Consider the following 20,351-nt stretch of genomic DNA (forward strand, 5'->3'; position numbering starts at 1 on the left):
GCCAAAAGCCCATCAAAAAGCACAGTGTTCAGCTATATTTCTCTGGAGGTACAGCTCTTATTAAACCCGGAAGGACGATTTCTAGCTACTAGGCTGAAATGCTGACATCCGCAAGGCAATAAAACTGACTTGTGATGTTTAATAGACACTTAACCTGTATGTACTTGAACATGGATCCGACTAGACAAGCGAGGGAATGTTATATTAAGATGAATTGATAACACGTTAGAGTAAGGTTTAATCAAGTTTTACACAGCACTTATTAATCTTAAATGTTAATATTAAATACTAATACATAAAAAAAAGTTGCATGTGTTAACATTAGCTAACGGTCAGTGATAAAAATCAATATATTTGTATTGGTTGTTTGTTGTGTTATATTTTGGGTTTTGTATAAATATTTATTTGCTTGCATTAATTTATTCTTTTGTTTAATGCCTTATTTATTATTTGTCTACATGTTACCCTACAACGTGTAGAATGGTATAACCCATGGGCGGGGCCAATGATAAATGAGCCCCAAACATTTACTCTGTATAGGTAGTTGTAGGCGTAGGTTGCATTATGTTATTGGCAGATTTCGTTTAGATCTTTTTCTAGATTTAGCTAAACAAGCTTGTAAATATTGTATAGTTTATTTTTCTTTATTGCTATTTTGTCACTTTCGCCTTTTTGTTGGATTTTTATACTTTGTGCCAAATAAAAATCACTCTTCACTTTTATCAATGGCTTCTGTGACACTTTGCCTCCCATTCGCCCGGTCTATCTTAACAGTTAGCCTTAATCAAGTTATATAAATTCACATTAAAAATATGTATAATATTTCCACGGCATTTATAAATCTTAAATGTTAATATTAAATACTACATAAAGAACAAAAGTTGTAAAAGTTAACATCAGCTAATATACAAAATAACGTCAATATTAAGATTTTACTGTTACATTAATAAAAATAAAATACTAAATCACTGATAATGCACTAAAACCATATTATATATGGTTATATTGTTTTAAATATTAGATTATTTTATATATTGTATTATTATTTTAATAAATAAAAATAAATAAATTAAAAAGTGGACAATATATGTAACAGAGAATCCATTTTCCTGCATTTTTGCCTTCAATAAAAACTGATTTGACTACATAAATAAAGAAATATAAAATATATAAAAATAAACAATTCTGGACAAAATATGTAAAACACAAAATCCATTTTCCTGAATCTTTGTCTTTAATAAAAACTGATTTGACAAAATATAAATATAATAAACAAAATAAACAAATAGGAACAAATAAAAACAAATAAAAATAAATAAATGTGGACAAAATACGTAAAACAGAATCCATTTTCTGAATCTTTGTCTTCAATAAAAACCGATTTAAGTTGGCTGAAAAAGATAGTAACAAACATGACAATGGAAAAAATTACTTGTATGATAAGAAATAGATACATCATTTTTGATGGAGTTTGGGGACCTTTTAAGCTGTTTTTAAAAAGATGGTGGATTAGGAAATGTCTTACTAGAAGATTAGTAACAGAGGTGTTATTGTATTCTGATGTAAAATACTGAAAAGCCTTTTGTTTGTAAGTTTGTGTTGGATCCCACAAGTGGAAATGTGTATGTACATGTTAAAACATATTAAAAAGGAATTGGGAGAAAAAAATGATTTGACAAAAAAAAAAGAAAAAAAAAAAGTAAAAACCCACTAATAAAACAAATAAACACAAATAAAAATAAATAAATATGTGTACAAAATTTGTAAAACAGGGAATCCATTTTCCAGAATCTTTGTCTAATTAAAACTGATTTGACAAAAATAAATATAAAAAATAATAATCAAAATAAAATGAAAAAAAGTAGTAAAAACAAATATAAAAAAAAATATCTGAAAAAATACCAAACTAAAAAGTTAATAATTTCATAAATATTATAATATTTAAAATGACTAAAATAACTTAGGATTAGTTTAAGAGAAGATTCATTAAAATAAATAGGATATCTAAATATAAATACAAAACTCAAATTTTTATAAAATGCAAATAAAATTGTAACTAAAAAAGTCTTGCCAATTAATAAAGATAAAAGTTTTAACTTCTTGTAACCAGTCATGTGTTCAAAGTGAACTGTACATCACCATATCTCAGCTGTGAGCTCATATGGTAAGTGTTTGTGCTCTACTGTGTGTGTTCTAGATAGGCAACAGCAGGTCAAAGTCACAGTTTTTATTCTGCATGGATGCTCATCACTCTCAGCTTAAACCCGCACAGCCCACCCCCAACAATATGGGTCAGTTCAGCCCGAGATACTAAAGAGGAGTAAAAATAGAGCGGCTCATTGTGTCTATCAGCTTCTCTCCACAAAGAGGCAGTGAGAGAAGGAGAAAAGGAGAGGGCCAGCAGAAAGAGAGATTATACGTGTGCGAGACTGTGACAGACAGAGGCTGCAGTGGCCAACGGGGGAAAAACACTGCATTGACATCAATAAAAGCCCAAGGCCTGAGGAGATGATGATAGTAATAATGAGTCAATCCTGATGAGGAGCCCAAACAACTGCAACATCTGCACAGAGAACATCCCTGTACTGGTCAGCAAATGGAAAAGATTATATCTCTGTTTTTCAGAATAATAAATAATGTTTATAATTAAAAGCCATTGATTCTTCAGAGATAAGTAGTTTGGAAAACAGCATAAAAAAAATAAATAAATACCAATAAATAAATAAATAAAAACAACATGCAACCAATTATAATAAAATAGTGTATTTGTATATTATTATTATTATTAATTTATCAATTGAATCAATGTTCTACAATATTTTAAATATATATTTTCTATATCAACAAACTATTATTATTAGTAATAGTAATAATAATTTATTGATACAGGAAATGTATTTTAAAATGTTATAGAAAACTGACAAAATTTTGAAATTAATAATAATAATAATAATAATATAATAATAATAATTATTATTATTATTGTTAATTTAAATATAGGAAATTTATTTTTTAACGCTAAAGAACATTAAATTTATAAATTAATAATATAAATATAATAATTTATTGATATAGGAAATATATTTTTAAAAATGTTATTATAAATGTTAAAATTAATAATTATAATAATAATTTATTGATATATTGACAAATAATAATAATAATAATAAACAACAACAATAATAATAATTAATAGCCAAGGAAATATATTTTAAAATGCTATAAATCCTTAATTAAATTGACAATAAATTATATTATTATTAATAATAAAAATAATAACAATAATTTATTAATAAAGGAAATCTATTTTTAAAATGTTATAGAACATTGATTAAATAAAATTAATAGTAATAATAATTTACTGATTTATTGACAAATTAATAATAATACTAATAATAATAATAATAATAAACAACTATCAACAACATTAATTCATTGCCAAGGAAATTTATTTTAAAATGCTATAAATCATTGATTAAATTGATAATAAATTATATTATTGTTATTAATAAAAATTAACTACAATAATTTATTGATTTAGAAAATCTGTTTTTAAAAATGTAATAAAACATTTTTAATTTTTAATGTTATAGAACATAGATTAAATTAAATTATTTATACAACTACTACTACTACTACTAATAATAAATAACAATAATTTATTGATGTAGAAAATATATTTTTAAATGTTAAAAAACAGATTAAATTAATAAATCATTAATAGATCAAGAATTTTTTTTTCTTCTATTATGATCAATTGTTAAAATTGATTATTTTGAGACTAATAATATGCTAATAATTATTTATTATTACTAACGAAGGAAACACTCATAAGTGAATAAAGTCTGAATTATGAAAATTAAATATTCCACTGCCATTACTATTAGATCATTTTGTTTGTTTGTTAAAAACAAATAATTAGATTTTTTGTCAGAATTGCATTAACACGTTTTGTTTGCTTAATAACAGTCAATTAAATAAAATATATGATTTTAACACTGTAAAGTTAAATTTTTTTTTATTATGACTAACACTAACAACAAAAAAGCAATATTTTGTCAACAAAACCTATGTAATTTATATTCATTACAAAAATAATGCACAGAGGTCATTTCTATTACATAAATCATATTTTTATCATCATCTTAACATTTTATTTGTTTTACAGTCTATAGACACTGCCTAGTGGCTTTAAAAGCAACAGAGCAGACTTTTGACTTACTGAGAGTCATGTTACAGTGGCTGAATTCAGAAATCATATGGTGTGCTTGACTGATTGACAAAAGCCAAAGCATGATGTCACAGCAGCTGATGACGCGTCTCTCCTACGCATGCTATGACTGGCACTCAGGCTCCGCCTCTGTTAACGTGAAAGGAATTAGGACGCCAGTCAATGCCTCCCACGGCAAGATCACATGATAACTGCTACTTTTTTTTCTCTCTCTCTCGGCCTGCCTCCCTCTTGCCTTCTCTGCAGCTATTTTCAGTGAAGGCTCTCTCTCAAGGTCACTCCGCTCACGAGTGCAGACGCAGCTGGTTACAGCCTGACTTTTCATCACCCACCAGTGCTGAGTGGCGCAGAGGACAGGAAGATGGAGAATGCCAACATGAGCAGGGGAAATAGCCACAGGAAGAGAGATATGCATTCCTTTTCCCTTTATCTGCACTCAAATAAAATCACTTTCAAATAAGGGTTAAATTTACTACAAATCCACCCACAATGTGCACAGTCTTGCTACCAAATTAAATAATAGATTTGTAACCATATTATGGAACATTTGACCAAGTGCAAAAAGCAAACACTCAAATAATCTTACGAGATGATCAATGCATTAAATGTATCTGATTATTTTGTTTATTTGCAGTATAATATTACAGTTTGAGCATAAACGGAGCAAATTTACGATGCTCAGTTAATATTGGAATGAGACATTATCTTTACAGTATTAGCTTTTTAAGGCCTACATCAAATGACAGGCTTGTAACATCATAAACCCTTAAATTTACATGAACCTGTCCACAAGTGAAATGTTTCCAAACACACAGAAAGAGGCTAGCCAGTTAGAACACAATAGAAGCCCCTCCTTCAAAAATACGCAATTGGCCAGCTAACCAATCAGAGCCTATTGCATATTTAAGAGGGAAGGGCTTCTAGGAAACATAAGTGTAAACAGCTTTTTTTAGGTGAACAACAAAAGTGAAAAATAATGTGATTTTTTTATTTAAATATGTCTGAATACGTTACATTGGACAAATTAATTAAAGTTGATTGGCCACCGCTTTAACTCTATTTCATTCACCTCTGTGATGTTGTGCATGGCTTTGTTGGTTGATCCAGGTGGAGGTTCTGTATTATTAAGAGCAGTAACAGTGCTCTTCAGGTTCAGCGTGACACGGTTTGGATTGGCTTTCTGTCACCCAATGCATAATTTAAGACTTTCTCTGGCATGACTGGAAAATTATTTACCCGCTCAAGGGATCCATTAACAGGCTTATAATGGAGTATTGTGTATAGAAAAAGCCTTTGGACAGAAGTGTTGATTCACCTGAGAGTCTGAAAACCTTTGTATTTATAACTCCAATGTTCTGAAATCTAACATGCTGAACCAAGGAGAAATCATTTTTGAATATAGTTCAGGGGATTAATGTATTTTTAAAGGGTTAGCTCACCCACAGATAAAATTGTCATCACTTATTATGCGTTTACACTTATTAATCAGTTCTAGACAATTAAAAAATAAACAACAAAAAAATGAAGACGCTGCTGCAAAAAGTCACTTTTTTGTGCCTAAAATGAAATATTGGACAGCAGAGACTACCATGAAAAAAAAAAACAGAAGTGGTTCAGCATTCAGTCCCATTTTTGGTCAAATATTATCCAGTTTTTGTTTTTTGTTCTGCACTAGTTTAAGAAACAGACTACTGCATTAACCAAATAGCCGCATTATTGACTCCATTTACATGGACATCAGTAATCAAATTATTTGCCTTAATCTGAAAAAGAGAATATAATAAGAGTGTTGTTTTAATGGAATTTGATACTGCACGCCGTATGGGGAAAAAAAACTCTGCATTTCGCGATGCAGGTGTCTGTGGTCCTTCCCTGACTCGGTAGGAGTAGAGAATAGTATCAAACAACCGTGAATGTATAGACTATCCTGTTGCGAAACACTGGGAAAATCCTACATGACGGTAATAGTTTAAGGCGTTTACAAGTCTATACTTTATAAAATCAGAATATTGGTGTCCATGTAAACATAGTCAGATTTTAATGTTATTAAGACAATACTGAGTATTAAGACCATCTAAACTGCAATTCTTGCTTCATTTAATCGGATTAGGGTCATGATTGAACTAAACAGAAACCGGATTAAGACGTGGAGTATGCCGATTTTAGTCGCATTATTAAAGTGCAGTACAGACATGTAAACACCTTAATCAAGTGAAATCACATGAAATTGTACATGAAACGTGGATAGTGTAGTGACGCAATGACGTTAATCGAATTATGTGCCATCACATGTAAAACGGAATCATGAAAAGAACATTTGAAAAACGCCTTAATCATATTATTGTCTTATTTAGATTAAGGCCAATAATTTGATTACTGATGTCCATGTAAACTTAGCCATTGTTGACTTTAAATCAAACTAAACCTGCCAATTTGAAAATGCCTATGGTACAGACCACGACTCATTCCAAGCCATTAGGAAATGTTCATTTACAAAACAGAATGCAATTATTTTTAACCAAATTCATTTATCATCATTTATTAATGTCCATGCATTAATAAAAGACCAAATTTAAATCCCAAGACTTGGATTAAAGACATCAACTGTATTACCCTGTATTTTGAGTAGGCCTGTTACGATAAGGAATTTATTGCCACAGAAATTGTTTAGCGTTTGATAAGCAATATAATTGTAGTTTTGAGATAATTTTATGCCACTAAATACATAAATTATACAACAGTATAGTTATACAAATAGCCACAAACACTTTAAAATACTTCTTAAGCTTTAGATTCTATAATTTGATGTTAAAAAGGTAAACATCCTATTATACATACTGTTAAATGTCCTGTTGGGTAAATGTCCAATTATAAACTTTGACAAAAGTGAGGTAGGATGTAAATGTCATTTTAAAATGGTTTCAACGTTATTTGTGAACTTGTAAATATATATTTCAATGGCAAAAATTGTTGAGGTCCACTCCAAGTATTTCACAATAAGTCTATATATTGATTATTGTGACAGGCCTAATTTTGAGGCATTAGAATTTTGGATGATGATTAAAAATATTACTTTGTTCCTCAAAAGTACTAATTTCTTAAAAGTATGGAAGGACGGTTGAGAAAATGATAATTTTTATTTTGAAGGGAACAAACCATTTAAAGGGATTGATCACCCAAAATTTAAAAATCTATCATCATTTACTCACCCTTAACTTGTTTCAAATCTTTCTGAGATTTTAAATAAAGCTGGATAGCTGTAAGCATTGATGTCAATCGTTAATGGATTTCAGCTTTTGTCAAAAAATATCTTCTTTTGTGTTCAACAGAGAAAAACTCAAAGGTTTATAACCACTTAAGGTTGAATAAATTGTCGTTTTTAATTGAACTATCCCTTTAATATCTATGGTGGCCTCGATCGACAAGTTTTAGTTGAAAATTTCAGGATGAGATGCCCTAAGCTTCGCTGAAGGGAATTGGTAAAAAAAAAATAGAGGAAAAAAGCAGAAGGAGGATGGGTGGTTTCCATGTCTCAGTAAGACGGGAGTATTAAATGTTCTGCCTCTGGGGTAATCAGCTGAGCTGTGTCCTCCTTAGATTCCCTCTGACAGAGTGGAGATCCGAGCAAACGCACACAGAGCTTTGCAGTGCAGGATCAAAGTGACACAGCTGCTCGAAATTTGAAATACTGACACTAATTACAGCTGAAGCGTGTAATTTAGTTCAGTGTTTAATGTGCGTCCTCCTAACCCAGCTTAATATGCAGAGACAACAAGAAGTGAGCCATTTGAAGGCTGATTTCCCAGAAAATTGTAAATATTGTGGCACTTTTAGTAGTTCAATTTGCTTCAAGGAGGAAATCAAGCCATGCATAAGTTTCAGGATACGCATGTCATTCAAACCACATGGATTCATTTACATTTAAGTTTCAGCACATACCTGTCCTTTCCTGTTGACGCCGATAATCCCAGCTGTGGCATCATGGGGCGCAGTCACAAAAATGGTCTCCCCGCTGATTCGGTTCATGTAGATGCAGGTGCCCGTCTCCAGGTCATACAGATGAATGTAGCCATATTTAGTGATGAGATACACAACATCATGTTTGGAACTGATCTGTGTGACAAGAGACCACAATAGATAGGTTTGTTTGAAGAATAGAAAGAGTAGCATTTATTTGGACACTTTTTGTAACCATGTCCTTATGGTCCCTTTTGAACAACTTAAAGGTCCCGTGAAGTGCTTTGAAATATGCATTTTTATGCAATGTTTGACATAATATCAACCAAAACTCAAAAGAGGGTGAAAAAGAGGGTGGGACGTGGTGTAGCTCTTCACCCTTTAAAAAAAAAAGCCAATAATGTTTTGTTTCATCACAGCTCTGCTAGTAGAAGTGGTTGAGCTAAAGTGCATCAAATGAAAAAAAAGAAGCATCTTGAAAGGGGTGGAGCATGTTAGACACTAGAGAGCATTTGATTAGTCATGATTTGATGAGAAACTGAAATATGAGGTGACGTTAATAAAACCGTTGATCTATTTAGGTGAAAGTGAAACTACAAACTTTACACATTAGTTTTATAACTTGTAAACTTTATTAGGAGCATACTAGCTTATAGATATCTTAAAAACTAACGATCCTGATACTACCATCTAAAAAAAAAAAAAAACTTTAATTTCATGGGACCTTTAATTTATCCAAAAATCAAACATATGCTACTATCATTACTGCAAATTAATAATGTATTTTTTAACCACAAACTGTAGCACATACAGTTTAGTAGAACAAATTATAGTCTCTTTCACTGCCAAACAAAAACAACAACAACAACAATAAATACCTGCATGGCTACAGGGAAGTCATTCTGTGCTTCTGGTGGGAAGAACACATCCACAGCTTTCTTTGGGAATTGCTGGTTGCCTGTTGGTGGTGTGCCCACTTCAATAATGTGAAGCTGAAAAATAATGATAATGAATTCTCTAGTAAATCTCATAAAACACATTTTAAATGTGACACATAAATGAGAAATTCAAGGAAAGTTGTGAATACTGTAAAAAATATAAGAAACATTAACATTAAACCAAAACTAGAAACTAAAAACTGTAGTTCATGCCTGAAAGAAAACTATTTAGACTACTTCCAATTAGGGCTGGGCCGATAAATGTTATCATATCGAATTGCAAAAATGGCCACTAAAAATAGGTTATGCCATTTAACAGATCCTTTAATTTGCATCTTTAGTCACTGTTGGGATACTATTTTAAATCTGAAAGAATAAACAACTGATATCGAAATATATATTGTTGTTCAGTTTGGAAAATAATTTATCAGGGTTTCATTTTTGCCATATCGCCCAGCTCTACTTCCACTGTTTCTTAGATAACTGTCTTGGGAATACTGATAACTAAATAACTTGTCTTTTTATTGGATTGAAACATATCAGGTCAAAGTGATTATATGCAGTAACTCAATTGTAAGTCACTTTGAACAAAAGCTTGTGCTTGCATTTATGACAAAAATCATGCAACAGACTGATGCTTCAATGTCCTTATGTAGGTAAAAGTTCCTTGTTCTGCTTTGATTAAAAGTAAAAATTAGTTTTTAATACTACGGCAATGAAAAAAAAATGCATGTCAATTCTTAGATGCACTCTTGAAATGTACAAATGTATGCATGCATATGGAAACGCACCTTTCCGCCTGCCTGACCTCGCACAGCGAAACAGAAGAGAGTGGATTCTTCAGTGTTTCCCTCCATTTTGAATTGACCAAAGCCAGCGGCGTGCCCCTCAATAGGCTGAGACACCTTCCTATCAACAGAGTAGAGCTGCATGGCTCCAACAACTCTGTTTTGCTACAAAATGAAAGAACAGTTTTGAGATTTAAGATTTGATTCAATATCCAACGTTTAATTGAATGACAGACAAAGTAAAATAAGGTACACTTTAGTTTAGGTCACTATTCGTGTTATTAACTACTGGCCTTTATTAAGATGTTAACAGTTCATTAGTAGTTATAAAATATTCTGAATTCCTAATCCTACCCATCTTCTACCTTACTAACTATTGATAATCAGCTTATAAGTAGTTTATTAAGCTAGTAGTGTTAGTTAATGGTTTGTTAATACTGTGAACTGTGACCTAAACTAAAGTGTAACCCAAAATAATTCTAGACCAACAATCCAGAACGGTTCTTTAAAATGATAATGACACCTGAGCAGAAATGCCAATGAGCAGCAGCCACTTCTGCTTGGCATCAGTGCGGTAGTTGATGATTTGACAGCCTGCCAGACTGGAATGTCTGTCAAACACTTTGACCGGCTGAGAGTCTCCCTCCATGCTCCAATGATAGACGGCGTTATCGGTCACGAGGGCAACAGTGTTGAGGGAGATCCACTTCCAGAAAGTAACGTCATCGGTCATGGTGTGGGCTTTCATCTTACTCTTCATTTCGATATTAAAGATCTGAAGGGTTTTGGCAGCTGAGAAGAAAACAGGAGAAAAACAATCATAGAGAAAACATTTTACCATTTACACACATGAAATAAATGAATTAGCTTACAAAAGACATCAGGGCAGAAATATTGTCAGTCATGGATGGAAGTGCATCAGGCAAGCCCACCATGACAGCTTATTCAGCAATTAAGACAAATGAAGCCAAGCAATCAAGAAGCGAGATGTAGGAGAATTTGTGAACAGAACAAACTCAAAATTAAACACCAGAGATTGATTCAACAAAAGGTTTACTGTACACACACGTGGGAATTGTGTGTTATTGGAAAGGAAAACTTGGCAGCAACTCACCTGATTAACTTCCAACCAATTACTCCTAAAAGATTACTCATCTATGTGCTGAATTTAATGTTTAATCTATGTGTGCACATACATTTAAGACAAGGCTTGCAGTAGGCCTGTCACAATATCTATTTTTTGTAGATCGATATATAGCACCAAAATGTATTGTGATAAACAACATTATTGTCATTTTAAGCCAATTTAGACACTATAATAGCATCATAATGAAAGTACACAATATTTTTTTCTTAGGAATATTTTAATTAGTCTTTTTAACAATTTAATAATTAAGCACTGGAATCAGAATGTGAAAATGTATATCCTAAACCAATAAATGACAACAACAATAATAATATACAAAAAATGTCCAAGGTAAAAAGAACTAAAGAAAAAAGTAACAGATCTATTTTCATTCTTCAGGCACCCACATGAAAATATACTACAGTACTTTATTGTAAATACTAGTGTTTTTTTGTCATACTGACACTGGCACATCTAACAGAGATTAAGAGGCTGCACAATTAGCTGAAATATGGCTAGAATTGTTTTTTTTTTTTATGTATGTATGGGCAATATATATCGCATCACCAAAATTGATATGTCGATAAGTCAACATATTGATCATTGTGACAGGCCTAGCTCGCAGTATGAAACAAAGATTCCTAAAGTTAATGTGAAATGCTTTTTATAATTTTGCAGTGGTTCTAGCCTGAGGAAACCATTTGACCAGAGTGTGAAGGCAGAGAGTCATGTTCACCCAAAAACAACAACAAAAAAAGGCAAATTCTTGCATTAATAAATAAAAACAAAAGTAAAAAATATTAAAGTAGGAGTAAGAATGCCATTTACACGGCTAGTATGTCTTAAAGTCCCAAAATATTTCAAGGAAAGTCAAACAATAGATTAAGAAAAAATGTTTGGAGTTTGTTTCAGGAGTTTGAGTTCTTTACATAAAATGAATTTTAGCTGGTAAGCACTTCAAAACTCCCTGTGGTCTATTATGATTACATAATAGATAGGTGCGACTTGGAGGCCCTGCCTTTTTGGGGCTAGAAATAATTATTTCCTCTGTTAAGTTCATCCAAGTCAGACAACTGAATTACACACAAATAAAAAAAAAACCTAAGAAGAAGAACACTGATTGTAATATATAGTAAATTTTGGGTTCAACTTGACTTCAAACGGGTTGCTGGTCTATCCTATTTTTAGTTTTATAAAAGTTGCAATGAAACAAGTAGCAAAACTGGTTTTCCATTTTGTGACATATAGACAAGAAAAAAAAGATATATATATGGGGTAAGGACAGGTTCTGTCCGAAAGTTGTTGACTGAATTTTGAGATGTGGGTGTTATGCTAAAAATGGAGGCAGGTGTAAAATTAAGCTTGCGAAGATGGAGTTTAAGCAGCCTAGGATCAAAGTCAAGAAATCATTTTCACAGAAAGAAAAACATATGCATAGTTTGATTTGCTCACGCTAAGATCAATGACATGCATTTAGAAAATTGATTGAATAGTAAATTACATGCCGACTTCAAATTTGCAGTATAACAAGTGTGAGATTGCACGCTGCTGTGAAGCTGACTGCTGCAGAGATCTGAATTTCATCCATATGCATAGATGGAAGCGAAAATTAATGTGTTTCAGGCCTTTGTGGATGATTCCCATAATACAGCCAAAACAGTCAAATCACATGACAAGGGTGGGAGCGCGAGCTTTACAGAGTGGGAAAGGGATAGAAGGGATTTGAATCCACATTTTTGACTGTCTCAATAATAACAGAGCAAAAACCTGCACTATATGCCCTAATACCCTAAACAGAAGACAATGACAACATCTGAAAATCATAACATATATTTGTCAATTCTTGCTTAAAAACCCTACCTTTGGACAAGAAAATCAAATCTGTATTAAATTATATTAAAAAAACATTTGACAGTCAGTCCTGAATAGCAGCAAATCAGATTTATAAGCATTGTGAACAAAAGCACAGCTGAGCAAGGCTAAATATTGCTCAGGAAATTAACTTTCTGAACCATACAGGATATTATGAACCCAAAATAGGCTAATAAAATGGTCTGTAGTCGCAAACAAGCAATCGATTAAAAGCTAATCGAGTTTTAAGCTATGACAGTAACTGTTTTGGCTCGCCAACGCAAGCCATTTACTGCTCTTTTTCTCTCTATTGAAAAGGCAAACAAACAGGTTTGATGCCACATATCGACTTTGTTCAAGCAGAAAATTGCATTTATTATACTGTGTCACCCATTAGCATCATTTAACATGCCAATTACAATTAATAACAGGCTAAAGACTGAAGAGATGACTATAAATTAGCCATTTGCACAGCATGACAAAAGTCCCAACTGTATACATGGCTCAGAATTTAGTGCTAAATTCTACTGATATTTAATCATACATTCATATCCATACATTATTCAACATCTACCACATCACCGATACAGCATTAGTCACACAGCTACCTAAATACAACCTATGTAAAGCCTACTGGACTATGAACTACCACTAGAACCATAAAACTAGGAGGCTACCTTTACCCAGATTCATTTACATGGACTTAAGACACTTGATGTTAAGATTACACGGTGAGGGTGGAGGAAATTACTTGATATAGCAAGCATTTTAAATGATAGTAAATTAAATAAACAGAAAAGCAAAATGTATGCCCAACAATATTTCAAACCCCAGAAAGAGAAACTGGATTACATGTTTCTACATAAATCAACATGATGTGAACATTCAAGCTATGAAGTTTGTGAAAGTCAAATCCTGTTTAGCCAAAGTTAATAATGTGGTATATTGTTGGCTAAACAGTCTTTATTTATGTAAACTATATCAGAGAGATGCCAGGACATGTTGCCTTTACATTGCCCACAATAGCTTAAATTTGCATGGGGCCTAAGTCCAAACCTGGAGGCACACCTCTCCTAAATTTGCAAAAGCAATACTGTTGCCTTTTACAATACAGCTGTTTTCACAAAAGACACACTCTGAATATAAAGAAACTATAATAAACAAAAATATTGTCATGGCCAAATATGACAAGTATTAATTTCCAAATAAAAAGCATACATGCATTATTTAAGACATTTTATAGCTTGAAGTGGAGGCTTTAGTAACACCTACACATGGTTAAGCAATGAGGCCAAGCAACTCTACATAAAATGATGTTCATTTTAGCAACAGGATTATAACTTTCACAGATCATTGTACTAAAATGTTAACTCACCGTCTGCATACACATGAGAAAGCAGCAACAAAAAAGGAAACAAAACAAAAAGACAAAGCAATTATGGCTGCATGACAAAAAAATACACAACATATCATGTTACTTTAAGATAAGATGTAGCCTATAATGAGGGAAAATGCAAAAACATTTGCTTAAGAAATAGGTATAGCATAATTTTAACTAAAAAGAGATTCTGGGTGAATGAATGAGGCTAAGAAAACAAGACAACTTAAATTCTAGTTTAAAACAACAATTGGATCAGTTCTATGATTCTGTTGTCAACTAGTCATTACAATTAGGTTACTACAAATAGCTAATGCACTAACAATCTAGATCTCCTACCTTTGAGGGCAATGACTTTGCTCGCAGGGTTCATGATGGCACTATCTGCAGAGATGGGCCTGCGGATGGGGGTGTTTGGGTCCGCCATATCAATGATCACCACCTGCGCCTGTTCTCCAACCTTCTCCCGGACACAGATGAACTTATCCGATTCCATTGTCAGGGTGCTGAACCCGATGTTGGCTGGGTTGATCCCCAAATTTTGGAGCTAGGAAAAGAGAACAGTTTTATTTCATTTGAATGAGCACACTATACACTTTTTTTAAAAAATCTGATTAATACAATTCTCATTTTTATTTCCATTTCATCCTTTTTAAGAGTCAAGAATACTGAGATAATTTGATTTTATTTCTTAAGTGATATCAGGTCAGGTGTCTCTCTGACCCTGTGAACTGCTTTCTGAATGAATCTTTTAAAAAAAAATCAATGACAGTGTTCCACACTGAAGATTAAATGGATCTCAAACATGATTTACAAGGCAGAAAGATGAAACCATAACAGCAAATAATTTTTGTAGTTTCACTACATTTCAGCAGTAATTGTGTGTGTTGAAGAGTATTATGAGATCAGCCTTTCTAGTAATAAGAACAGTAATTAAATGTGGCATAGAAGCAGCAAATCCTTTTTTCCCTACACCGAGTCAACCACATGGCTTTACTATCTGAAAAAGCCTTGAGGAATTTATCTCAGGGACACACAAAGAGCAGACACAAGAAACAGACTTTTGAATAGTTTTATTATACAAAACTATCTCCGTACAAAAGAAACCAATTACAGTCATATACAGGTTTATAGCCATTTAAAAATGTGTGTCTAATAACGCAAACACTGCATTCAGAAAAAAATTATAATCTATGCATATCATCATTATTTAAAAATATAATAAACTAATAACAAAGAATGCTACAAGCAAAGTCAGAGGCAAATATTTGTGTTTTTCAACCCTGCATGATTTCATTTGAGTGACTTCCAACAAATTTGAGCCAACGATTCAAAAATCCATCACTTGCTTTGTTTTTTTTTAAATAAATCAACAGTTTTACGCTAGTTGCATTATTTAATGATTCAATAATTCATTCAGTAAGACTGGAACTTGCAACAACCTATTTACATTTTGTGTATTAAAGCTGCCATATACTGCATTTATTTAATGAGGTAAACTGTTCTCTGATATTTAAATAATAGTAGGTATGAGCCTTAAGCAAGTTAAAAAAAATATTTCCATAGATTGTCTTATATGCTCATTTATAACTTATAATAATCAGAAGCTCTAAATTGACCATATATGGAATGGCCGTGAATATTCGAGTAAATGAGCTATCTAATATACACCTCCAGAGTAACCTATTTTGCTCCCAAGTTGGGTGGGGTGGATAATATTATAAATTAAACTAGACAAAAGAGACAGACAGAGGTGTATCATGTTGTACTTTGAAGCTATAATGTAAATGTAAACACATCCAGGAATTAATATCAAGCTTCGAATAAACAGATGACATTTAATAAAATGTATTGCTATTATTTCACTTAAAAAAATCATAGTAGGTGCTGAGTGATAAGACACGATGCTTAACATGCATTAAACAATACTCAGCAGTAAATGTTACCTCAAACTACAAATCTTAGTACAATTATACATAACTTATGCCTATTCAGGGTGGTGGAGTAAATTTATAATCTGTATATCCTGCATTTTGCATTCTGACTCAACACTTAAGTCATGACTGGTTGAGTCGTTGCTTAGTAAAGCATAGAATACAAACTGGTACAGTCGGGTTAAAAAATAAGAGATGACAATTATCATTGCTGTAATCTCAAAATGTAGAGTGGGGCATGCATATTAAATGATCCCATGAGCAACAAATCATTCTGTTTTGACTGCTGATCTCCTGTTGATGTGGCTGCTCGTCAGGGCTAGATGACGTAGAACATGATCAAAAGTACATGCAAATCTTGAGGACATGCCCCATGAGTAACATAAAAAGTCTGTATTGTGTTCTGATAGATCTGCTATTACTGGGGTTTTACACTCGCATAATTTACATAAGAATGAGGAAACAACAGCTTATGGTAAGTCCATTTCCATGCACCAAACCAGGGGTCACCAATCTCGGTCCTGGAGGGCTGGTGTCCCTGCATGGTTTAGCTCCACCTTGCCTCAACACATCTGCCTGGGTGTTTCAAGTATACCTAGTAAGACCTTGATTAGCTAGTTCAGGTGTGTTTGATTAGGGTTGGAGCTAAAATCTGCAGGACACCGGCCCTCCAGGAACAAGTTTGGTGATCCCTGCACTAAACTATGCCTAGGTAAACCCAGATTTTCTTTACAGGGCACTTATGCAGTTTTGTGCAGACAGATCATAATCTGACTATACAGTGCATGCCAGTTAGAATATTTGACCATCTTTAGATGGCACAGACAACACATCACTGACATGTGTGGTATCAAAGAACCACAATAGGGCTCAGAGGGCTGCTGGCTGATAGGGTACATATTAGTAACTAAAAGTAAAAAGTGTTCCCCTTAAAACCTTTAGGTACTAATATATACTTTTGAGGTACCAATATGCACCCTTTAAGTACAAATATGTACTTTTTGAAAAGGTACCACCAGAGTGACAGCTCGCATACCTTTATTTCTGAGACTGTACAGTATATGGATTTTTTTTTTTTTTTTTTTACACAGTAGCACCCGCAGAAAAGATATCCAAAGATACCATATTAAATTGTGAAGAAATTTGTGTTTTTGAAACTAATGAAGAAAGCAGAAGTCAATTATTTATTTGATTTATTTAGCCTGACATGTTTAATGTTTCAAAATATTTTAAACGTTGCTCAAAATAAAATATTTTTACTGTGTCCAAATTGGCCTCCTCAGTAGGTACTGCATTTGAACTTGACTTTTACTAATCAACCGATAGAAAAGTATGTCCTATACAGTAAGAACAAGAGTAGTATATGAAGCTTGGACTTACTACGGATTCCATTTTGTCATCATCACGTGACATTCCCACTTCACTCCCATTCACAAATTGTCTCGCAGTGCATCATGGGATACCATTGAAAACACACTTCAGAATTGTGCCAGAAATAGTAGGTCATCCGGGTACTTCTCACATACTACTCGGTTCCTACATGTTTTTTAACTTACTTTAAAGTATGGAAGTATGTGATTTTGGACGCGCCATTGTGTTTAAAAGCGGGAAAAAAATAAGTTTTTTTTTGTTTTTTACCAAGACATTTAAAATATTTAAATGTAAAATATGTAAATATTTTAAAATATGTAAATATTGTAAATATGTAAAAATTTTAAAATATGTAAAATATGTAAATATTTTAGAGCAGTAATCACAATACAGTGCAAGCGTGATATTTTTTTTGCAAGGTTATCATACCGTCAGAATCTTTTACAGGCCCATGCCTACATCCGTCATGACTGTAGCAAACTACAAGGGATCAGAAAGTGTCAGACTTGACTGCTTAACTTTACAACTTACTGCTTTCGCCTAATCTCACTCACTCCTAGTCTGTTCAAGTCAAACACTCCTTTAGTGCCATATTTATTTATCAATGACAGGTCTAAACCTACCAAGCTAGCAGCAAGATAGCTTAGCAAAATAAATCATTATCAAAAACACCAAAACATAAATTGAAATTGAATTAATAGAAATAATCGTCAAATGTCACACACCACTAGCAGTTCTACACACACAAAGCAAATGAAACCGGTTTTATAAAGAGTTTACTGATCCAAATTCATGTCACGCAGAAGCTAAAACTAGCAGCAAAAAATAATCAGTTTTGCAATGACCACATTGTTCTGAAAGTAATCTCAGTTTAAAATGCCTGTCAAAAAGTATCAATGTGTGATATCAATGCTTTTGTGAATAGTATAGTTTAAATAGGACGAAGTCATTAAGTTCCTGAATGAGCTATTGACACCATCAATTACTGTAATCATTTGCCATATCACACTCTTCCCTGTTAAAACTAATGAAACGTGTATCCAAGCTGGTTTCAAGCTATTAAAGAGACACCCCAGTCTCAATTATTAGACCCAAATCAACCAAGACGAGACTCTGGGATCAGTCAATTACAGGCTAAATAAAATGTCAGTGGGATGCCAGCTTAGCTAAGTCTGAGTCACCAAAGGCTCGCTGTACAACTGACCCCGAGATGGAGGGAAAAGATGTGCAGAGAACTATGTTCATTAGTGTGAACTGCAAACTAATAAATGCTGATCTTTTCTTGTACAGTAAATTAGTATAATTTGTCTGGTTTAGACTGTATGATTCACACCAGATGACTAAGCACCACATGCAGATGAGAAAATGCAGCGACATCAAATATAAAAAGAGACTTACATTTGAAATGGGTTCAGAGAGGACCAGAGGAGGAGGAGGAGAATTTAGCGTAGGAGACATCTTAACTTGAGGCATTTTCAACTAAACTGACAGCTACTTCTTAACCAGACCCTACTAAAGGCTAAGTCAGATGGCCAGAAGGGTGAAGTTGTAACTAAATTACTGATGTGCAGCCAAAACCCAGCCTTGGTTTTTATCAGTTGCCAGACAGATCTTGAATACCAGTTAACTCAGAGGCGGCAGTCGAGGCTGTGACACAGACGTTTAGCCAGTCACGACTGTAATGTTTTGAACTCGTGCACCAGCTGCTGCACATGTTGAATTACAGAGATCAGAGCTGACAGCTGGACACAAAGAGATGGGAAGCCTTGGACTTATGCAACACCACTTAGAGCATTCAATGAAAAACTGAATGAAATATTATGCAGGATATGAGGACAGTCCTCTGTTACAAGGCTTACCACCGATAGCGTTTAGCATTTAATTGCCAACGAACTTGGCTCCAAAGCTCATAAGTTCTTTTGTTGAAAATCCTTTTTTTGGATTGCCTATTGGCTAATAAATGTCTTAAGTAACAGGATTTTTCAACTAAAAAAATGTTTTGCTGTTAATTCAGTCACACTCCGGTCATCCAAGATGCTTTCAGTTTCTTTTACTAAAGTTTAGAATAGATCAGAGATGCCCATAGGGCCCGCGGGCCAAAGTTGGCCCATGTTAACCCAAGGGGACGATTGGAGATTGTCATTTCAAATTTAATGTAACCTTTTGTTTGTTTGTTTTATTGCTAAGCTACAAAAAAATCAAACTGACATTAAATGTTTTAACGTAAAAGGTGTAAGTGAATCAGATTTAGTTTAAAATGTACATACTGTCATCCGACAGATAGAGGACAATGCAGAGACTTTGGTGAGCAAATCAAGGCACAACTAATTGACTAGTTTATAAAGCCTTAAATGCCACTTGTGTGAAAAAAAAAATATTTTAAATAAATAATTAAAAAAGCTATTAAGTAATATGATTCCAACTAATGTTTTCCCTTTATTTATAAACATTATTTAAATCGATTAGGAAATCAACCATGGCAACTTTAATCTAAAATAGTTTGCTATATTTACCTTCAGTCCATAGTTATTAATGATACTTGGTTTTTGGCACTTTTATACTAAAACGTTTGGTCACCCCTGGTTTAGATTAAACAAAACAATCCTGTGCAAACTATCCTTCTAAAGTTGACTTGATAATGATACCATTTGCAACTTTCAACAATATTATGTTAAATATTAAGTGATGTGACTACAAAGTCTTAAATACTGTGCATGAATTGTTATTTCCATTTTTTTTAGACATGTCCTACATCAAAAAGTTAAACAATTCAACAT

General features: G+C 32.9%; 1 protein-coding gene across 2 annotated transcripts in view; it reads right to left on the minus strand.

The window, feature by feature from the left end:
- The window catches only part of cltca (clathrin, heavy chain a (Hc)), a 58,497-nt gene that overhangs the window by 31,127 nt on the left and 7,019 nt on the right, over positions 1–20,351 (minus strand). Inside the window, exons 1-6 of one of the 2 annotated variants that reach the window (XM_087268860.1) lie at positions 18,973–19,128; positions 14,609–14,816; positions 10,438–10,706; positions 9,918–10,079; positions 9,067–9,180; positions 8,171–8,344 (exon numbers count right to left, since the gene is read on the minus strand). In XM_087268860.1, coding sequence (XP_087124986.1) covers positions 8,171–8,344; positions 9,067–9,180; positions 9,918–10,079; positions 10,438–10,706; positions 14,609–14,816; positions 18,973–19,047 — 1,002 coding nt within the window. In that variant the 5' untranslated portion in view covers positions 19,048–19,128. 2 annotated transcript variants of the gene reach the window in all.

The sequence above is a fragment of the Danio rerio genome, chromosome 10, assembly GCF_052040795.2.
Source record: "Danio rerio strain M-AB ecotype USA chromosome 10, GRCz13ab, whole genome shotgun sequence".
Taxonomy (NCBI): domain Eukaryota; kingdom Metazoa; phylum Chordata; class Actinopteri; order Cypriniformes; family Danionidae; genus Danio; species Danio rerio.